The following is a 15,159-nucleotide window of genomic DNA, read 5'->3' as shown; positions in this document are numbered from 1 at the left end:
TCTTTTTTTTTTTTCACTGTTTTAATTAATTTTTATTGGAGTATAGTTGATTTACAATGTTGTGTTAGATTCAGATGTACAGCGATTTGAATCTGTTATGCACATACATATATACACTCTTAGATTCGTTTCCCATATAGGTCATTACAAAGTATTGAGTAGAGTTCCCTGTGCTATACAATAGGTCCTTATTAGTTACCTGTTTTATATATGGGGTTTCCCTGGTGGCACTCGTGGTAAAGAACCTGCTTGCCAATGCAGCAGACCTAAGAGACTTGAGTTCTATCCCTGGGTTGGGAGGATCCCGTGGAGAAGGGCATGGCAACCCATTCCAATGTTCTTGGTTGGAGCATCCCATGGACAGAGGGTCCTGGTGGGCTACGGTTCATAGGGTTGCAGAGAGCTGGATACGACTGAAGTGACTTAGCATACAGAAAGCACATCAGTACCCGTCTCCCAACTTATCCCTACCTCACCCCCAGGAAGCAGGAATTTAACTTTGCTCACCTCTGTCAGGCCTTTACTCAAATGCTGCCTTCTTGGGTGACATTAGGACTGAGAGTAGGGTGAAGCAGGTGATTTTTTTTCCCCCTTTAGAACATTAATGATTGAACAAATTGAAAACAAAATGTTAAAATTTAATGTTCAGTTTAAATATTTTATAATTAAACCAAATTTTCTATAATTTTACTTTCCTGGTTTTAATGGAAACAAGCTAATCAATAGTATTTTTATTAAAACCATTAATCATTTGAAAAACATAAAAACACATAAAGATTTCCCCACTTTTTCTTTTTTTTTTTTTGGCTGTACCACACAGCTTGAGAGATCTTAGTTCCCCAACCAGTGATTGAACCTGGGCCCACTGGGGAAGTCCCTACACTTTTTCTTTTGATTCAGTTTCCAGTATGGCATGACTTAGCCCTCTGGGATCCTGTCCTTATTTAAATTTTACTGAGACTTCCCTGGCAGTCCAGTGGTTCAAACTTGCCACTTTCACTGCTGGAACCCAGAACTGGGTTAAATCTCTGGTTGGGAAACTAAGACCATAAGTAGTATTGACTTTGATGGGCATGATAGATAAATTAATATATGGCCTGTTCGATAGAAAACAAGAACATGAGAGAAGAGTAATGGTGATTGAGGGTTCACAGTAGGTAGGGTGCAATTTTGAATTGGAGGGGGTCAGGGCAAGCCTCTATGAGGAGTTGATAACTGAGCAGAGACTTAAAAGAGGAGAAGTAGGGAGCCATGGAGAGATCCGAGGAGAGAGGATGCTAGGCAGAGGGGTTTTTAACTTGGCCTGGATTGTAGAAGTGCTTTGAAGATTGAATGACTGAACATTTTAGGACCATGTTTGCTATAATAACAGTAATGATGATTTTTACCATGTGGCCTGAGTTTTCTCGCCTGTAAAATGGGACAATAGCAGCAGTATGGTCCTTTCCTGTGGGGATGGAAGAGAAGCCTGGCCAGGAAAGGCACCTGTAAATCCCACCCCTACTATGCCCCACATCCCAGGCCTATGAACGTTCCGAGAGCTTAGAGGTGGCCTTCGTCACTCAGCTGGTGAAGAAGCTGCTTATTATCATCTCACGTCCAGCCAGGCTGCTGGAATGCCTGGTGAGGGGGCTGGGCAGGGCAGGGGAGGAGGTGCTGGAGGTGAGGGGCTGGCTAGGGCCCCTTGGAGGTCACCCTGAACGCACCCTGCCTTGCCTTAGGAATTCAACCCCGAGGAGTTCTACCACTTGCTGGAGGCAGCTGAGGGCCATGCTAAGGAGGGCCACCTTGTCAAGACAGACATCCCCCGCTACATCATCCGCCAGCTGGGCCTCACCCGTGACCCCTTTCCAGGTGCTGACTAGGGGGTGCTGGGGCCTCTGGGTGAGCCGACTGGGCCCCAGGCCTTGACTCACCCCCATTCCCTTCCTAGACGTGGTGCACCTGGAGGAACAAGACAGCGGTGGCTCTAACACGCCTGAGCAGGACGACCTTTCTGAGGTAAGGCCTGGCGGCCAGTGGACAACGTTCTGGTCTGGCCCTACTGGTCGGGACTTACCTCCTGGCCCTTTGTCCTCAGGCTGATCGAATCTCTTGTTCCCCGCTCTGAGCCTCAGTTTCCCGATCTGTAAAATGGGTTAATAATAGCTCTTCCTCCACAGGCATTTTTCTTTTCATGATTAAATACACATAACATAAAACATACATTTAAACAAGTTTTAAATGAACAATTTATTGTTATTTACTGCATTGTGAGGCCATTTCCACCATCTAGCTCCTAAACATTTTCATCATACCAAAAGGAAACCTGTACCCATTAAGCAGTTTCTCTCCATCCCCTCCCTCCCCCACAGCCCCTGGCAACCGCTGATCTGCTTTCCAGATCTTTCTGTCTCTATGGATTTTCTGGATCTGGATATTTCATATAAATGGAATTATTCACTCTGTGGCCTTTGGTGCCTGGCATAATGTTTTCAAGGCTTATCCATACTAGAGCATGAATCAGTGCTTCATTGCTTTTCGTGGCTGAATAATATATGCCATGTTTTGTTTATCCATTGTTCATTGATGGACCTTTAGGTTGTTCATTTCTTTTAGCTATTGTGTGAACAGTGCTGCTATGAATATTTGTGAACAAGTATTTGTTTGAACAACTGTCTCAGTTCTTTTAGGTATATACCTAGGAGTGGAATTTCTGGGTCACATGGTAACTCTATATTTGATTTCTTGAAGAAATCTATATGGACTTTTGAATGGGTTGAGTGTCTCTCTGTGTTAACAACTCAGTGTAGTAAAAATTACTTAATTCCAACCACAGGCCAACCACACTTCGGTAGGTGTTCCACATGTCTGGGGGAGGTTACCCACCACAACGGCCATACCTGTGTTTTCTCTGAGCTGCCTAGTGTTTTCAAAAGTGTGAAACAAAATATAGAAATCAGAAGATTAAAGTTAAAATCTGGGTTAGTGCCCTTCTAAAAAGAATCAAAAGTTCTAACAACACTGTGATGGAACCAGCTGACACTGAATGGGGGCTGGCCTATGATATGGGGTTACCTATACCCCAGTCACCCATGACTCTCTCCTGGCATGTCTGGTTCCTGAAAGCATTTGGGTTTGTGTCCTTTACTTCAGATTATATCTATGAATTCACGTACACACACACAAAAGTCTGTCCTGTATTTTAAGAAATCTCATTATACCATTATATGCCATTTAATTTTTTGAATAGGTAATGGAATGACATCACTCAAAAGTCTAAAACTCTAAAAAGGTATTTATCTTTAATTGTTGTTTGTAGGATCCTTTGTAATTCCATTCAATCAAACTTGTTAATTGAGTGATTCAAATCTTCCATCTTCCTATTCATTTTTCTTTTTTTGCCAGATTGATTTGATAGTTTCTGAGAGAGATGTGTTAAGTTTGTTTTGAGTAATTTCTCTTTGTAGTTCTGCCAACGTTTCTGTCAAACTCTTTTGGGCTACATTCTAAAGAACATAGAAATTCAATATTTTTAAACCTCATATAGATCTTTTTGTGAACTATCAATGTAATAAATCTCTTATCCCTATGAAAAATAAAAATTATTTTAAAAAGCGGTATACAGTGAAAAATCTTCTATCCACTCTTGTCCCCCATACCCATATTGCCTCAAATATGATTATATTTTGCCCCTCTTTTTACATAAAATCATACAATACATATTCTTCCTTGTTTTTCCCCGCCATTTAATAAAATACTTTGTGGAACTTTCTGAATAAGTGTACAGAACTATTTTTCATTAAAAAAGAAAAAACAACAACAAACAAACAGTGGTAAAGGACTTCCCTGGCAGTCCAGTGGTTAAGACTCTGTGCTTCCACTGCAGGGAGCACGGGTTCAATCCCTGGTTCAGGAACTAAGATCCTGTGTGCCACACGGTATGGCCCAAAACAAACAACAACAAAATAGTAATACAATCAATATCCCTTTATATTATTTCGCTCATATTTTATTTAACCAGTTTCCTATGTATGGATTATTTCCACTCTTTCAATGAGTAAGAAAATATGTGTCTATCATTTTTTTTTTTACAGAAGTTTCTTCTTAAATGTACAATAGGTTCCAAGACAACACTTCATTCTAGCTATAGGTGGCAATAGATATCATGGCAGGGAATCCAGGTGTTTAAACAGGAATGGAACTAAGGGTCATCGTTGCCTCAGGCACAAGGAACAGCTTACTTTTTGCTAGATTTCTTAGTTCCAGCGGTGGCCAGGGGGCCTTTCCTCGAGGCCTGTGCTTTTAGCTCCTCGAGTTTCTTCTGCTCCTCCTTCGGCTTCTGCCTGAATGCCTTATCTTCCTCAGCCACCTCCTTGGCTTGCTTATTGGGCTGCTTTAGGGGCTGCTTCTTGCTGCTTTTGCGGCCTGACATGGCGCCTGCCGCCCATTCCCCAGACCCTGCCACCGGAAGTGGAGCTCCCCGTTCCAGCCCCTGCGCCTCTGTGCGTCATTTCTAACATGTGAAAGCATATCTGTAGCATGAATTCAAAAGTGTAAAAATACTCTTTTAAAGTGAAAATTGCTGGATTAAAGGAAGCATGCATTTGTAATTCTGATATACACCAAGTACCTTTAATGGAGACTGTACCAATGTATACTCCCAATAGCAAGGTATAGAAGTATCTGTTTCTGCACAGCTTTACCCACAGAATATGCCAGGCCTTTGGATTTTTTTTTTCTGCCAATCTACTGTGTGAAAAATGGTATCTTGGAGTAGTTTTAGCTTGCCTATCTGTCATTATTTGTGATGTTCAACATTTTTTTCACATGGTTAACAGCTCTAAGTCTAGTTTACATGTCTTGCGTATTTTTTCTCTTCAGTTGTTAATGTTATTGTTGACTTCCGGGAACTCTTTATATATTAGGATGATTAGCCATTTTGTAGGTTTCTTTCCTAATGAAGAGAAGTTTGTTAGATGACTTCACTGTCAGTCAGCCTTGGGTTTAAGTTCTGACTTTGTTAACTCCCTCACTGTGGCACTTGGATGAAGGGCTCATTCACTGACTTTGTGCCTCACTTTCCCCATGTGTTAAGTGGAATACCAGGAGTCTCAGTCTCATGATGATTATGATGATGATGATGCCGCCGACTCCATCTTTCCTCTGCAGGGCCGCAGCACCAAGGCTAAGAAACCACCTGGAGAGAATGACTTTGAGACCATAAAGCTCATAAGCAATGGTGCCTACGGGTGAGCCACCCGGGGCTCTGGCGGGGGGAGGGTGGCGGAGGCCGGGTGTCTCGGAGGTGACGGCCGGTCCTCGCTCTCTCCCCCTGCAGCGCCGTCTACCTGGTGCGGCACCGGGAAACAAGGCAGCGCTTCGCGATGAAGAAGATCAACAAGCAGAACCTGATCCTGCGCAACCAAATCCAGCAAGCCTTCGTGGAGCGCGACATCCTCACGTTTGCCGAGAACCCCTTTGTGGTCGGGATGTTCTGCTCGTTCGAGACCCGGCGCCACCTCTGCATGGTCATGGAATATGTGGAAGGTGTGGGTGCCTTCAGGGCTGTGGGAAAGATGAGGGGATGCCCGCTAGGGGTGGCCTGCTAGAACCCCGGTCACCGTGTTGGCTATCACGGGCTAACACCTGTGTGTTTAGTTTATCCACCCATTTATTCATCCAGTCATTGTTCAAACATTCCATTTGTTTATTTCTACCCAGTCCTCTATTGATTTATCTGTTTTCTTTTTTAAAAGTTTATTATTTGTGGCTGGGCTGGCTCTTCATTGCTGAGTGTGGGCTTTCTCTAGTTGCAGCAAGCAGGAACTACACTCTAGTTGCAGTGCATGGGCTTCTCATTGGGGTGGCTTCTCTTGTTGCGGGGTACAGACTCTAGAGCGCTTAGACTCAGTAGTTATGGCACACCAGCTTAGTTGCTCTGCGGCATGTGGGATCTTCCCTGACCAGGGATCAAACCTGCATCCCTTACACTGGCAGGCAAATTTTTAACCACTGGACCACCAGGGAAGCCCAATTTATCTGTTTTAATTTCTCTCAGTATGGGTACATCCATTCCATTATCCATCCATCTATCCACCTTCCTTTCATCTGTTCATTTGCTAATCCTTTCATTTTTCTATCCATATATCTACATGCCATCTCTCTATCTATCCATCTGATTACCCATCTATTTGTCCATCCATGTGTCTGTTTATCCATTACATCTTTTTTTTTTATCCATTACATCTGTATTTATTTTATTCAAGTATAGTTGATTTACAATATTATATTACATTTATTTTTAAAGATTTATCAATTTTTTTACTGTGCTGGGTCTTCGTTGCTGTGGGCTTTCTCTGGTTGGGGCAAGTGGGGACTACTCTTCATTGCAATGCTTTGGCTCCTCATTGCAGTGCCTCTTCTCTGGAGCATGGGCTGTAGGCACTAGGGTTTCAGTAGTGGCATTTGGGCTTCAGTAGTTTCAGCTTGAGGTCTCTAGAGTGCTGACTCAGTAGTTATGGAACACCAGCTTAGTTACCCCATGGCATGTGGGATTTTCCCAGACCAGAGATTGAACCCATGTTCCCTGCATTGGCAGGCAGACTTCTAACCACTGGACCACCAGGGAAGCCCCCACATCTATTAAAAAAAAAAGTAATAGACTTCATTTTTTAGAGCAGTTTTGGGTTTATAGGAAAACTGACTGGAAAGTTCAGAGAGTCCCCAGGTATTCACTCCCCTCCTGCTGTTTTCTCTGTTACTTATAACTTGTATTAGTGTGATACATTGGTCACAACTGACAAATACTGTACATTATTATTAACAACATTATATTAGAGATCACTATGTTGTACATCTGTTTTCCATCCATCCATCTTTTTCTATAGCTAGGCATTCATTCATCCATCTGTTTATTCACCTACCTACTTAACATCCATCTATCCACCAATTTCTATTTACCTATTTATTAATCTGTCACCCATCCATCCCTCTTTCCATCCATTTACTACTCTTATTTGTATTCATTCATCTAAACCTCCACTCTAGCAGCTATCTCATTTTATCTAGTTAGCAGTCTAACCCATCTACTTATTCACAATTAATCCATCAGTTCATCCATCCCTTTACCATCCATCCAATCACCAATATATATGTTTTTCATCTGTTTATGTAACCATCCCAAATATTAGTCCATCCATCTTCCAAACACAGAAGTACTAGGTTATACACATGATCTCACAGGGCTACAGCTGTGCCACCTCCAAGTCTTAATTGACCATTAAGTCACTCAACAGATATCCCGTCATCATCTCCTTCATGTCACATGCTTTGCTGATGACACAGTGGAGACTTGGACGGACACACCTTTCCCTCATGGAGGGAATAGACATACAATGAAACATACAATAAAACTGTATAGACATGCAATAAACAAGAAAAATAAGCTAAAAGAGAAAAGGTTGTTTCATATAGTGAGGATGGCAACGAGGGACATAGAGCTCAATGAGGCCATGGACACTCTGTTTTCTGCATAATGTGTGTAGGGATTATCTGGGGTTATGGCCAGATTCAGATTTCTGGGCCCACTCTCAGAAAGTCTGATTAATCAGTTTCTGACACTGAGATAAATCTAGCTTCAGGGAAAATTAGGAAAGAGAGAAATTTATCAACTTGTGGTTTAAAAAAATGTCAACTTCAGGAATGGCTTTATCTAGGTGCTCAAATTATGTCATTAGTAATCTGTCCATCTCTTGGGTCTATTCTCCCATGTGTGGACTTCCCACTAAACAGGGCTGATAGGGCATTCCCTGGTCATCCATGGTTAGGACTTCATACTTCTACTGCAAGCGGCACGGGCTCTGTCCCTGCTGGGGGAACTAAGATCTCACAAGCCACATGGCATGGCCAAAAATAAATAAAATGAAACAGGCCATGATATAGTGAGGTTACCATCCAACAGATCCCAGTTTACATCCTATGAGCTTAGCAATCTTTGTGAAAAAAGAGGGAAAAGTCATTGACTGAACTTGGGTTACATGCTGACCCAGCAGCTAAACCTGGAAGGAAATCTGACCCTTGTGACAAAAAGGAGAAATGGAAGCTGAGGGAGACTAAAATATGAATACTGCTTACAGTACATCTGGTGGGGGAAAGTAATTTATATTTTAAAATCTCAGACCCTCAAGGTTCAGACTCCAAACCAGGGTCCATTCTCCCAGACTCAGTTCATAAGCAGGCAGCTTCAGTCCCAACCAAACTTTACCTCCACCATCAACTCCCTGCCTGACCCAACCTCTCTCTAGGGTTGGGTGTAAACCAATCCCTTCCTGTGTAAAATCAACTGATTATGCTGACTTTGGAGGATGGCTAAGACGACAAGAGAAGCCTGGCAGAGGGCAGGCTGGGGAGAGGGAGGCCCCTCTCTGAGCCTGTTTTCCTTAGCTGTAAAATGGGGGCCATGTGAGATGAGAACTTGGTGCTATGCTGCCTGCTGAGTGCTCAACTCTGGGCCAGGGTTGCCTCCCTCTTCACATGCATCTATTCCTTCACCCTCAGGGGGGGACTGCGCCACCCTGCTGAAGAACATTGGGGCACTGCCTGTGGAGATGGCCCGCATGTACTTTGCTGAGACAGTGCTGGCGCTGGAGTACTTGCATAACTACGGCATCGTGCACCGCGACCTCAAGCCTGACAAGTGAGCCTTGACCTTCGCCATCACTCCTTCCCTGTCCCTCGGGGGTCGGGGGAGCCCTGACACAGAAGGGCCAGGAGTGAGGAGGATGGTCCTCAGCTCTAAGACCCCAGTTTGCTTCTGCAGCCTCCTTATCACCTCCATGGGGCACATCAAACTCACGGATTTTGGCCTCTCCAAGATGGGGCTCATGAGCCTCACCACCAACCTCTATGAAGGCCACATCGAGAAGGATGCCCGGGAGTTCCTGGACAAACAGGTGTGTGTGCGGGAGTGGGGGTCTCCACGGGTGGAGTGACCCGGCAGGACTGTGTGGGCCCTGGGCCTGGCAAGGGGGGGCGCTGCTCCCCCAGGAGGCCCCTCCTGTGGCCAGGGCATGGGCTGACCACCTGCCCCCAGGTGTGTGGGACCCCAGAGTACATCGCACCCGAGGTCATCCTGCGTCAGGGATACGGCAAGCCGGTGGACTGGTGGGCCATGGGCATCATTCTCTACGAGTTCCTGGTGGGCTGTGTGCCCTTCTTTGGAGACACTCCCGAAGAGCTCTTTGGACAGGTCATCAGTGGTGCGTGCCTCCGCGGTGGGCAGGCAGGGTGCAGGGAAACGAGGGAGGGCCCAAGGCCTCATGGACCTAAAGGCGAACCCCCCCCCCCAACACCTTGCTCTGCAGATGACATCCTGTGGCCCGAAGGGGAGGAGGCCCTACCCACGGATGCCCAGCACCTGATATCTAGCCTCCTGCAGACTAATCCCTTGATCCGTCTAGGTGCAGGTAGGGGGTCTGCTGTGCAGAGAATATGAGTTGGGGCAGGTGTGGGTGGGTAGTGGTGTCTGTTGTCCGGAGCAGGGCTTCCAGCTCTGTGTCCCTGGGTGGGAAAATGGGTAAGCTGGGCTGCTGGGCTACCGGGCTAGCCCTAAGTGTTAGCTGTACAGTCATGTCCGACTCTTTGCGACCCCATGGACTGTAGCCCATCAGGCTCCTCTGTTCATGGAATTCTCCAGGCAAGAGTACTGGAGTGGGCAGCCATGCCCTTCTCCAGGAGATCTTCCCGATTCAGGGATTGAACCTGGGTCTCCTGCATTGCAGGCAGATTCTTTACAGTCTGAGTCACCAGTGAAGCCTGGGCTAGCCATAGCTGTCACTTAAATTCCTTCCCTGATCGAGCCCACTCCTTCCTCCCCAGGCGGTGCCTTTGAGGTGAAGCAGCACAGTTTCTTTCGAGACCTGGATTGGACAGGATTGCTGAGGCAGAAGGCCGAGTTCATCCCCCATCTGGAGTCCGAAGATGACACCAGCTACTTCGACAGTGAGCGGGGACAGCGGGTGGAATCCTTTGAGGGGGCCCTTGGGTATGACCTCGGCTGGAACCCAGTTGGGTAGACTAGTCGGCTAGAACAGAGAAGAGGGCTGAGGTCGTCCCGGGGGCGTGGCTTGACAGAGGGGCGGGGCTCAGAGAAGAAAGGAGGTTGGGGTAGGGGTGGAGCTGGACCGGAGTAAATTCTAAAACTGGGAGTGAGCCTGGATTACGAGGCGGTGCTAGGACCCAGAACTAGGCTGGCGCTGGGCTGGCGGAGGCAGAGCCAGGGTGGTGAGCACCATAGGTGGAGTCTGGGGGTGTGGCTTTATGGAGGCGGGGCTACATGTAGCCTTGGAGAAAGTGGGACTGGGACTCAGCGTGGGGGCGGGGTCTGAATCAGTTACTGGTAAGGAGAAGGGGCGTGCGTGGCCAGGCTTGTAGGACCTAGACCTGACTTTCGCGGGGGTGTGATTTGAGGAGTGGACGTGCCCGCGGTCACTGTCCACACCTCCACCCCAGCCCGCTCAGACAGGTATCACCACGTGAACTCCTACGACGAGGACGACACCACGGAGGAGGAGCCTGTGGAGATCCGCCAGTTCTCCTCCTGCTCCCCGCGCTTCAGCAAGGTGGGCCAAACTGGGAGGTAGTGGTGGGGCGAGTCCGGGGGAGGCGGGGCAGGTGTTGAGGTAGGGAATGGAGGTGGGCTTGAAGTGGGCAGGGGCTCAGGAGGCTGTGGGGAGCAGGCACACAGACCTAAGGTCTCAGACTAGAGAATTTACTGAGGGAGTGAGATCAGAGTGACTAATGGCAGAGAGGGTGGGGTGGGGGGAAGCAGAATAGTCTTGGAAGTGGCCTTTGACGTTGAAGTGAGTGAAGGCGCTCAGTCGTGTCCGACTCTTTGCGACCCCATGGACTGTAGCCTTCCAGGTTCCTCCGCCCATGGGATTTTCCAGGCAAGAGTACTGGAGTGGGTTCCTTCTCCAGGAGATCTTCTGGTCTCCCGCATTATAGGCAGACGCTTTACCGTCTGAGCTACCAGGGAAGATGCCTTCGGCATTGAGTGGAATCTAATGGGAACCTAACAGTATGGAAATGACCGACAGGAAGAGCGGCTAATCTGGACCGGGCGGGGTCAGGACCTGGGAATGGAGAGATTGAGCAGGGAGGGCGGAGCTAGGCCGTGGCGAGGCTGGGCACTATTTCATTGTGAGGAACAGCAAGTAGAGGGGGCCACAAAGAGTCTGACTGAGCACACATACAATGTAGGGGGGTACACAACCTTGCTTGGGAGAGGGTGCGCATAACTGGATGAGACTTGGAGAGGTGAGATTCTTTACGGCTTGGGCAGGGCGGGATCTAGAATATGTCACCGCCTCATTTCGTGGGGTGGGGCCAGAGCTGAAGAATTGTGGGTGGTCGGGCTCAGTCCAGGAATGGGCAGGACCCAACTTTACTAGGATGGAGCTTAGTTTGTCAGGCTACAGTAGCGAGGTAGAGAATGAGATGGTTGGTTGGCATCATCGACTCAGTGAACATGAGTCTGAGCAAACTCAGGAGACAGTGAAGGACAGGGAAGCCTAGCGTGCTGCAGTCCATGGGGTCGCAAATACTTGGACACGGCTGAGCGACCGAACAACAGTAGCGGGAAGTTCACTGGTTCAGGAGGGAAGGCAGAACCTGGAGGCTGGACTTCCCTCCACTGCCACTTGCAGGTGTATAGCAGTATGGAGCAGCTGTCGCAGCACGAGCCCAAGACCCCCGTGGCGGCAGCGGGGACCAGCAAGAGGGAGCCGAGCGCCAAGGGCCCAGAGGAGAAGGTGACCAGCAAGCGGGAGGGCCTGGGTGGCCTGACCCTGCGCGAGAAGACCTGGAGAGGGGGCTCCCCGGAGATGTGAGCAAGGGCAGAGCTGGGTTTGGGGGCGGGGCCCGAAGGGGAGTAACTCCTCTGACAATGCCCTCTTTGCTCAGCAAGCGCTTCTCGGCATCTGAGGCCAGCTTCTTGGAGGGGGAGGCCAGTCCCCCGCTGGGCGCCCGCCGCCGTTTCTCGGCGCTCCTGGAGCCTAGCCGCTTCAGCACCCCCCAAGAGGAAGAGGATGAGGCTCGGTTGCGCAGGCCTCCCCGGCCCAGCTCCGACCCCCCAGGCTCGCTGGATGCGCGGGCCGCCAAAGAGACACCTCCAGGAGATGGAACCCCCAGCGCCGGGGACTCGGAGGCTAGTAAGTGCCCCCTCTTGTCGCCTTCCCCAATTCCCCAGGGGCCATGTATGAGCGTTCAATGAGCGTGGTTACTGCTTATGCAAGTTCTCCTATACTCTTTACACTCCAACCTGGGATTCTCATCAACATGAGAAAGACCCCTATTCCATGCTCAGTCAGTCAACAAATGTGTTTAAGCACTTCTCTGTGTCAGGAGCTGTTCCAGATGTATAGGGTACCTGCTCTTATGAAATTCACAATCCAGCGAGGGAGAGAGGTGGGAAGAGCATTTCATGCAGAGGGAACACCATTTAAGAGGGCTATGCCCTTGGACTGACTCCCTAACCCACCTGCTCTGTTGCAGCTGACCGCCCAGGCGACCTCTGCCCACCCTCTAAGGATGGGGACCCATCAGGCCCCAGAGCTACCAATGACTTGGTTCTACGCCGCGCGCGGCACCAGCAGCTGTCAGGAGATCCCGCGGTAGAGAAGCGGCCTTCTCGAACCGGGGGCAAAGTCATCAAGTCAGCCTCGGCCACTGCCTTGTCTGTCATGATCCCTGCAGGTGACGCTGGGTCCAACCTGGCAGGGGATGGGCTGCCCCCATTGGTGCGTTTTCCCGGTCCACGGTGATTTGCTCTGGGATGGGCCAATGAGAGCCCCGGGACTTTCACTTGGGAGGAGGGAGGAGCAGACACAGGGAGGGCCGTGTCTGTCTGCCCTGACCTCTGACCACGGGTCTGTGTCTGCAGTGGACCCCCATGGGAGCTCACCTTTGGCAAGCCCCATGTCCCCGCGCTCTCTCTCCTCCAACCCATCCTCACGGGACTCCTCACCCAGCCGGGACTACTCGCCGGCTGTCAGTGGGCTTCGCTCCCCCATCACCATCCAACGCTCGGGCAAGAAGTATGGCTTCACACTGCGTGCCATCCGCGTCTACATGGGTGATTCAGATGTCTACAGTGTACACCACATTGTCTGGGTGAGCAGTCATGGATGAGACTGTATTCTATGGTGGGGGTGGGGAGAGAGAATTCCACCCAGCCCCCCGCCAGCACCCCACACCCACCCCAGCCGCCCCCGCTCCAAGGGATGAGGGACAGCTCAAACTCTGGAACTAGGCAGCCTGAATGAGACTCCTCCATGACACCCCCGCACCCCGTCACTTTCCTCTCTGACTCTCAGTTTCTTCATTTGTAAACTGGCGAGAAAGATTGCTCTTTCGCTTGGTGTTATGATTACTGTGCCTACAGAGTTAGGTGTCTGGAACAGAAGCTTAGGGAGACTTCCTTGTTACCAGTCCTGTTAATCCTGCCCCTATGGGGTGCCCTGTCCCCAGCACGTGGAGGAGGGGGGCCCAGCCCAGGAGGCAGGGCTCTGTGCCGGGGACCTCATCACCCACGTGAACGGGGAGCCGGTGCATGGCATGGTACATCCTGAGGTCGTTGAGCTGATCCTTAAGGTGAGTCTTTGGGGGGAAAAGCGAACTGTCAGGGGAGTGGAAGGGAGTGAAGGGTGAGGGGGGGTCCCGGGGAGCTGGAGTTGCCAGAACAGCCTCCAGCAGAGAACTTTCCCCCTTTATAACCCCAGAGTGGCAATAAAGTGGCCGTTACCACAACGCCCTTCGAAAATACCTCCATCCGTATCGGCCCTGCACGGCGCAGCAGCTACAAGGCCAAAATGGCTCGGAGAAACAAGCGGCCCTCAGCCAAGGAGGGTCAGGAGAGGTGGGTGGGGCCAAGTGCAGTGGGTGGGGCTATGACCAGCAGGCCCTCTGGAGCATTCCAGTTTTTGAGCAATGGCCAGGGCTTATGTGGGATAGGTATAGGACAAGACAGGAGAAGGCATATTCACAGGAATGTAAGTTGTGCACAGGAAAGGTGGCCGGGGCCACTATGTGTGTGTGCTAAGTCGCTTCAGTCGTGTCTGACTCTTTGGGACCCTATGGACTGTAGCCCGCCAGGCTCCTCTGTCCATGGGATTCGCTAGGCAAGAATACTGGAGTTGGTTGCCATGCCCTTCTCCAGGGGATCTTCCCAACCCAGGGATCTGGAAGACTTAACGAGAACACCAGTCTCTTACGTCTCCTGCATTGGCAGGCGGGCTCTTTACCACTCGCGCCACCTGGGGGCCACCGAGTGAAGAGCAATAATGAGAGGAAGGAGAAGGAGGGGCTGAGAAAGTGGGAGGAGTTTTGGGAAATGAAGACGTGCCAAGCTCCAAAACTTTGGGAGTAGAGCAGAGCCAGCGGATATGGACCAAGAGGGCACCGTCGAGATGACCCTGCTTTTCTGGATGCATTTAAGAGACTGGGAGGGGCCAGGAGAAGAGATTTCTACCTGGGAGGAGCATACCAGGCCAGTAGAAATAATTTCTTCCCTTACAAATAATACAGAGTTAGGAGACGTGGGTGGAGCCAGGAGAGTTTTCTGTTTTGATCAGCGGGTTTGGCCTGGACAAAGAGTGAGTGGGGATTGGAGAGAGATGCGTCAGGCTGAGGCCAGTGCTATTCTTCCTGCCCTGATAGGTGGGTAAGGAGAGGGAGGGGCTAGAAAGGCGGACGGGGCCAGAATAGGTTCTGTTTGGAAGGATGTTTCTAGCTTGGACTGTGAGTGGTCAAAAAGCAATGGGCAGGCCAGGTGGGAGGAGCCAAGTGGGACAGGGTGGGTGGTTCCAGGAGGTGCCTTGAGGCCCTGAAGTGGGAAGAGCTGGGAGCTCTAGAGTCTGGTCCAGGGAAGCTGGTTCCCTCCTTGTCCTCTAGCAAGAAGCGCAGCTCCCTCTTCCGCAAGATCACGAAGCAGTCGAACCTGCTGCACACTAGCCGCTCGCTGTCGTCGTTGAACCGCTCGCTGTCGTCCAGCGACAGCCTGCCCGGCTCGCCCACGCACGGCCTGCCGGCTCGCTCCCCCACCCACAGCTACCGCTCCACGCCCGACTCCGCCTACCTAGGTAGACCCTGCGCCTGCGCGGGGCGGGCGGCTTGTGCGCG

General features: G+C 49.9%; 2 protein-coding genes across 3 annotated transcripts in view; one reads left to right on the top strand and one right to left on the bottom strand.

The window, feature by feature from the left end:
* Positions 1–15,159, top strand: part of MAST1 (microtubule associated serine/threonine kinase 1) — a 28,852-nt gene that overhangs the window by 12,282 nt on the left and 1,411 nt on the right. For both annotated transcript variants that reach the window (XM_070463315.1, XM_020887104.2), the window contains 18 exons: positions 1,522–1,623; positions 1,722–1,854; positions 1,934–2,001; positions 5,152–5,231; positions 5,321–5,529; positions 8,539–8,677; positions 8,801–8,933; positions 9,074–9,239; positions 9,345–9,446; positions 9,859–9,981; positions 10,492–10,601; positions 11,688–11,866; positions 11,944–12,191; positions 12,535–12,735; positions 12,923–13,152; positions 13,510–13,632; positions 13,761–13,897; positions 14,932–15,119. In XM_070463315.1, the coding sequence (XP_070319416.1) occupies positions 1,522–1,623; positions 1,722–1,854; positions 1,934–2,001; positions 5,152–5,231; positions 5,321–5,529; positions 8,539–8,677; positions 8,801–8,933; positions 9,074–9,239; positions 9,345–9,446; positions 9,859–9,981; positions 10,492–10,601; positions 11,688–11,866; positions 11,944–12,191; positions 12,535–12,735; positions 12,923–13,152; positions 13,510–13,632; positions 13,761–13,897; positions 14,932–15,119 (2,671 nt within the window). The remainder of the gene's footprint in view (positions 1–1,521; positions 1,624–1,721; positions 1,855–1,933; positions 2,002–5,151; positions 5,232–5,320; positions 5,530–8,538; positions 8,678–8,800; positions 8,934–9,073; positions 9,240–9,344; positions 9,447–9,858; positions 9,982–10,491; positions 10,602–11,687; positions 11,867–11,943; positions 12,192–12,534; positions 12,736–12,922; positions 13,153–13,509; positions 13,633–13,760; positions 13,898–14,931; positions 15,120–15,159) is intronic.
* Positions 4,096–4,414, bottom strand: LOC110133304 (translation machinery-associated protein 7-like). Its single transcript, XM_070463420.1, has one exon. The coding sequence runs from the start codon at positions 4,412–4,414 to the stop codon at positions 4,220–4,222; it is 195 nt and encodes a 64-aa protein (XP_070319521.1). The 3' UTR covers positions 4,096–4,219.

The sequence above is a fragment of the Odocoileus virginianus genome, chromosome 3, assembly GCF_023699985.2.
Source record: "Odocoileus virginianus isolate 20LAN1187 ecotype Illinois chromosome 3, Ovbor_1.2, whole genome shotgun sequence".
In the NCBI taxonomy this organism is placed as follows: Eukaryota; Metazoa; Chordata; class Mammalia; order Artiodactyla; family Cervidae; genus Odocoileus; species Odocoileus virginianus.
Note: the sequence above shows the minus strand (reverse complement) of the source record. Positions and strands in the feature narration are given on the sequence as shown.